The sequence below is a fragment of the Desmodus rotundus genome, chromosome 2 (assembly GCF_022682495.2).
Source record: "Desmodus rotundus isolate HL8 chromosome 2, HLdesRot8A.1, whole genome shotgun sequence".
Classification (NCBI taxonomy): Eukaryota; Metazoa; Chordata; class Mammalia; order Chiroptera; family Phyllostomidae; genus Desmodus; species Desmodus rotundus.
This window is the reverse complement of record NC_071388.1, coordinates 51908938-51914937: the sequence shown is the minus strand read 5'-3', so window position 1 is coordinate 51914937 and position 6000 is coordinate 51908938. Positions and strand designations below refer to the sequence as shown.

The 6000-nt window shown below is 50.4% G+C and overlaps 1 protein-coding gene across 1 annotated transcript in view; it reads left to right on the top strand.

The window, feature by feature from the left end:
* Window positions 1–2812: 2812 nt before the first annotated feature.
* Window positions 2813–6000, top strand: part of XXYLT1 (xyloside xylosyltransferase 1) — a 164365-nt gene continuing 161177 nt past the window's right edge. Inside the window, exon 1 of the mRNA XM_024556353.4 lies at window positions 2813–3402. Coding sequence (XP_024412121.2) covers window positions 2899–3402 — 504 coding nt within the window. The 5' untranslated portion in view covers window positions 2813–2898. The remainder of the gene's footprint in view (window positions 3403–6000) is intronic.

Below are 6000 nucleotides of genomic sequence, written 5' to 3'. Positions count from 1 at the left end.
CACTAGCAGACCCTGCGGCCCCACATTTGCACAGATAAACCCAGAGGGCCGGACTCAGAGTGGCAGAGAGTGGAGCAGGCAGAGCAGCGGGTAGCACCCCGTGGCACCACATTCGCCCACAGATAAACCGGACGAACGGCGGGGAGCGAAGCAGACTGCGTAACCCAGGGCTCCAGCTCAGGGAAATAAAGCCTCAAACCTCTGATTGAAAACGCCTGTGGGGGTTGGGGCGGCAGCAGGAGAGACTCCCAGCGTCACAGGAGAGGTAGTTGGAGAGACCCACAGGGGCCTAGAGTGTGCGCAGGCCCACTTACTGGGGAACCAGCACCAGAGTGGCCCAGTTTGATTGTGTGTATCGGACTGAAAGATTGAAATCCGGAGGACAGTGAGGCGGGCGCCATTGCTCCCACTGGGCCCCTCCCCCACGTACAGCATCACAGCGAAGCGACCAGCATTACCCCACCCCAGTGAACACCTAAGGCTCTGCCCCTTAAAGTAACAGACGCGCCAAGACAAACAAACAAACAAAAAATGGCCCAAATAACAGAACACTTCAAAGCTCCAGAAAAAATACAACTAAGCGAGGAAGAGATAGCCAACCTATCGGATGCACAGTTCAAAGCACTGGTTATCAATATGCTCACAGACTTGGTTGAATCTATTCGAAAAACAGATGAAAAAATGAAGCCTATGCTAAGAGAAACAAAGGAAAATGTACAGGGAACCAATAGTGATGCGAAGGAAACTGGGACTCAAATCAATGGTGTGGACCAGAAGGAAGAAAGGAGCATCCAACCAGAAAAGAATGAAGAAACAAGAACTTGGAAAAATGAGGAGAGGATTAGGAACCTCCCGGACGCCTTGAAATGTTCCAACATCAGAATTATAGGGGTGCCAGAAGGAGAAGAGGAAGAACAAAAAATTGAAAACTTATTTGAACAAATAATGAAGGAGAACTTCCCTAATCTGGCAAAGGAAATAGACTTCCGGGAAGTCCAGGAAGCTCAGAGAGTCCCAAAGAAGCTGGACCCAAGGAGGAACATGCCAAGGCACATCATAATTACATTACCCAAGATTAAACGCAAGGACCTACATCTAAGATTACTGTATCCAGCAAAGCTATCACTTAGAATGGAAGGGAAGATAAAGTGCTTCTCAGACAAGGTCAAGTTAAAGAAGTTCATCATCACCAAGCCCTTATTATATGAAATGTTAAAGGGAGTTACCTAAGAAAAAGGAGATCAAAAATAGGTACAGTAAAAATGACAGCAAACTCACAGTTATTAACGGCCACACATAAAACAAAAACGAGAGCAAACTAGGCAAACAACTAGAACATGAGGGTTGTCATTAAGGGAGTGGGAGGGGGAGAGGGGGGTAAAGGTACAGAGAATAAGTAGCATAGATGATAGGTGGAAAATAGACAGGGGGAGGGTAAAAATAGTGTAGGAAATGTAGAAGCCAAAGAACTTATAAGTATGACCTATGGACATGAACTATAGGGGGGGGAATGTGGGAGGGAGGGGGGTGGGCAGGATGGAGTGGAGTGGGGGGGGAAATGGGACAACTGTAATAGCATAATCAATAAATATATTAAAAAAAAAAGTGTCAAAGTTTGCTTCAAAAAACAAAGAAAAGAATTAGTGTCACAATCTCTGGTATTATTCCTTCACGGCTCTGAACTATTCTGAAGTTTTGGGCAGTGGGTTCCCAATGCTGGTCCCATCCTTTATTTTTTATTTTATTTATTTTATTTTATGGCCCTTCTAATACAGTTGTCCCAATTTCCCCCCCATTGCTCTCACCTGTCTGCCTGCATCCCCTAGTCAATCTCCACCCTGTGGTCCATGTCCATGGATCCTTGATACCTGTTCCTTGACTAGACCCTTCACCTTCTCCCCTCCCCCTTACCCCCCTACCCCCTGCTGTCTGGTCACTGTCAGTTTGTTCCTTATTTCTATGCCTCTAGTTCTATTTGCTCATTGGTTTGTTTTCATTAGGTTTCTCTTATAGGTGAGATCATATGGTATTTGTCTTTTGCTACCTTGGCCACATCCTTTAGATGCTTGTGGTCTGCCTCAGAAATGAAAAGTGGGGTGGGCAAGTGATTTGTATACACCTCAAGTGTCAACCCTACTACACAGTGAATGGAGAAAGAGCTTGCTATTTTATTTATTTATTTATTTTTGCTTAAAAAAAATTGTATTTATTGATTTGAGATAGAGATCGATTTGTTGTTCCATTTATATATGCACTCATTGATTGTTTCTTATATGTGCCCTGTCCAGAGATGGAACACACAGCCCTGGGGTATGGGGACACCACCACTGTAACCAGCTGGGCTATCCAAACAGGGTAAAACTTGCTGGTGTGAATTCCCCAGCCCCAGCTGGTCTCCCAGGTGTGAAGGGAGTCAGTGAGAGAATTTGAGGCCTCCAAGAAATTACGGGGGGAAAAGGTATACAGATTAAAATTTTTTTCTCTTTGTGCGTGCAATTTAGTCGTTCTGTTCACCGCGCCTGCTTTGGGCGTCTCAATTCCTTCCAAGGCTCATCTCGACGTCTGTGGCTAGGCACTTAATAAGAGGTATAGTTTTCACAGCTCGGACAGCAAGCTGGCCTTCTCCACCTCCGAGTCCTCCCTTAGCTGCTCAAAACCACTTTAGGAAAACTGCTGCGAACGCGTTCATTCCAGCTTCAATCCATCTGAACCTAGGACCCCGCGGCTGCCCGGCAGCTCTGGCCACGCCTCTTCGCGTATCAGCGCCCACGGATTGGCTCTGGAAAGCGTGGCTCCGCCCTCTCCATGGCCGCCTCCTGCCGCGGGTGTCGCTAAGTGGCCGGGGGTACCGGTGTCCGCGGGTCCTCTCCGGCTGCTAGGTCCCCCGGTCCTTGGCGCATGGGTATCCTCCAAGGCGGACCCCCATGCACTCGGGCCATGGCACGCTTGGGCGCTGTGCGCTCCCATTACTGCGCGCTGCTGCTGGCCGCGGCGCTTGCGGTCTGTGCCTTCTACTACCTAGGATCGGGCCGGGAGACCTTCTCCAGCGCCACCAAGAGGCTGAAGGAGGCCCGCGCCGGAGTCCCCGCCGCGCCCTCGCCGCTGGCGCCGGAACTGGCGCGCGGCTCGGTGGTGCCAGCCCTGGGTGCCAAGGCTAAGAGCCTGGAGGGCGGCGTGGCTGGCCCGGTGGACTACCACCTGCTGATGATGTTTACCAAGGCGGAACACAATGCCGCGCTGCAGGCCAAGGCCCGCGTCGCGCTCCGCTCCTTGCTGCGACTCGCCAAGTTCGAGGCTCATGAGGTGCTTAACCTGCACTTCGTGAGTGAGGAGGCCAGCCGCGAGGTGGCCAAGGCCCTGCTGCGGGAGCTTCTGCCGCCCGCCGCCGGCTTCAAGTGCAAGGTGAGCGGGGCCGCAGCAGGGGGCCCTGGGCGGGTGGCCCACCCTGTCCCCAGGGCGGCCAATGCGCGCGCCCTGCCAAGTACAGGGAGTGCTAGGGGAGTGTTTTCGCTGCTCTGCCCACTGCAGACGCCTATAAAAGCCTAACCCGTCACCACCATCCCCCACCCGAAAGGTGCTTTCACTGCTAGCTGAAGGTATCGTTTGGGGGCGTGTCCGGGGAGCCAGGAGCACTCAGCCGGTGCAGGATTGGAGCTGCGGTGTTAACTTGACAATCTTGACCAAATACCTGCCGACCCTTTAACTGTGGCTCCCCTCGAGAGACTCGCCACACCCCGTCTTTGCTAGCATTGCAAGATTCAGCAGTACCTTCAGAGCGTGCATCTGTTTTATTCTCCTCAGTCTTTGACTTTTGAGGAGAATAGGTCATTCTCCTCAAAAGCAGGTCATTCGAAGGCACCAATAGTTATCCTGTTCAGAGTCTTCTGGACAGCGTCTTCGTGAGGCTGCTTGAATTGTTGAATTTGCTGCAACGTTTCTTGTAGTTTTTAAGGTATTAATATTTCAGTGGGAACTGCTCGAGCCCAAACCCAGGCAGTATGAACCATCTCATCCCCTCTCTGTGCCCCTTTCTATCCTCAAGGATCCTGAACTCATTTAGGGAAGTTGCCGGCTTCTCCAAGGGAGGAAGAAGAGGAAAGCTGTAAGGTACAAATAGGATCTGGGGAGAGCAGAACTGGCCACATTATTCCAAGCTGACCAACCTCTCATTATCCCAGAGGTTGGGTTCCTGGCTTAGTGTTAATTGCCTCAGTCAAATTGCTTGCCTCATTTTGACCTAGTTGTTGGACAGAGAGGATCCAAGGTCTGTTTTTGGATAGGAGTAGTAAGTGATCTTAAAGGATGGAAACTGATGTTGGAGGTGGGGCCTGGTGATTAGCAAGAGTAGTGTTCTATGTGTTCACGCCTAGTAAATGACTCAGGGGAGCTGTTTCCAGGATCGTGCAAGGTTTAGGGGTCTGCAGTGGCTTTTTGTTGCCTACAGAATCAAGTCCCAAGTTCCTGGTAGGGCTGTCTGTGTTGTGGGCCTGGCCCTCCTCTCCAGCTTTGCTTCTCATTCTTCGCCTACATGCGCCTGACATCTTAACTGTACTGCACATGCCTTGACCCAAGCTGTACTGTCTGCCCAGAATGGCCTTTTTGTTTTGGTCCCTTGACTACTCTTAGCTTTCACCTCTCTTGAGAGTGTCCCTAGACAGGGAGAGAGTCGGAGCCCAGTCCTCCACAGCTCTCCATTCCTGCTTCCCCACAAAGCATCAAAGGTCTGTCCTCCACTTATCAGGAACACCCACCATAATCAGGCCTGGCCTGGACTTAATGCCGTAGGAGGCCAAGAATCCGGGGCCTGGAGCTTGTGGCTGGAGGGGCCCTTGGGACCCACTGTCAGACCCGTGGTTTTTCAGCGTGGGACTTATCTTGACTTACTTAATTGGAGTCTTCCCACTGGAGGTAGGGCCTGGTAGCCTGTCCCAGGTGATCCTTAGTGCTCTAATGTTTGAGAAACTCTGTGCAAGTCCAATGGAGAAAACCAAGAGCCTTGGTCATAGGGCTGTGATTTGACGTCAGACACCACCCTGAAGACCAGCAGGGTCATCTGTTCCCTTTACTGAGAGTCAGTTGTAGCAATGCAGTTCTACTCTCCATCATTGCCAGATCTCTGCCATCCCACATCCCAGCTCCAGCTGCAGCTCATCACACACCCAGTGTGTGCTTGCCGGGGCCTACCTGCTTTTGCTTATGCCATTCTACTGTCAGGATGCTTTCTCTCTCCATTTCCAAGTCTTGTCCATCTTCAGACGCCATCACATCCTTGGAGCTGTCCAAGGAACCCCCATTTGAAAGGCATGTCTTCCTCTCTCTCGTGTACCTCCCTGGTGCTGTGACAATATTGTGTCTTATCACCTATCCCTATGCATAATGCCCGGCAATAGTTAGCACCAGAAATATTGGTCCAGGGGCAGGTCCAGCCTCAGGCCCACGTTCCCAGGCTGAAGTCAGTGTTTTATGTGTTTCTCTCCCTCTGCTGGGCCCAGTTCTGACAGCCACAGCTCTCACCCAACGCCTGGAGGCAGCTGCAAGTGACCTGAGGTATTAACACCACCGTTGAGGCATGAGGGGTGAGGGTTGGGGGGCCTCTAGCCAGAAGGCGGTAATCAGGTAAGGATTTATCAGTTCCAGCAGAAAATTGCCCCCATTAACGGGTGGTACTCTGCTTTCAGGTCTCAGCATAAATGTTACAGCTGCTTGGTAAATCTTCCTGAGCTCTCATCATACTCTCATTGCAGCAAGTGCTTTTCTTAGTTAACCGTTATGACAGTTGTAATTATATAATTATTGAATGAATTAGAAGGGTCTGCCTTTCTAGACTACAAACTCCTTAAGGGCATGAACCCTGGTTTATCTTAAATATTGTATCCCCAGCAGCAAACATGATGCCTTATATATGGCGGTACGTTTTTATACTGAGAAGAATTTTTCAGTATTAATTAGGAAGAAGGAAACTGTGGAAATTCTCACCCTGGTTGCATCACAGCTGGAAGG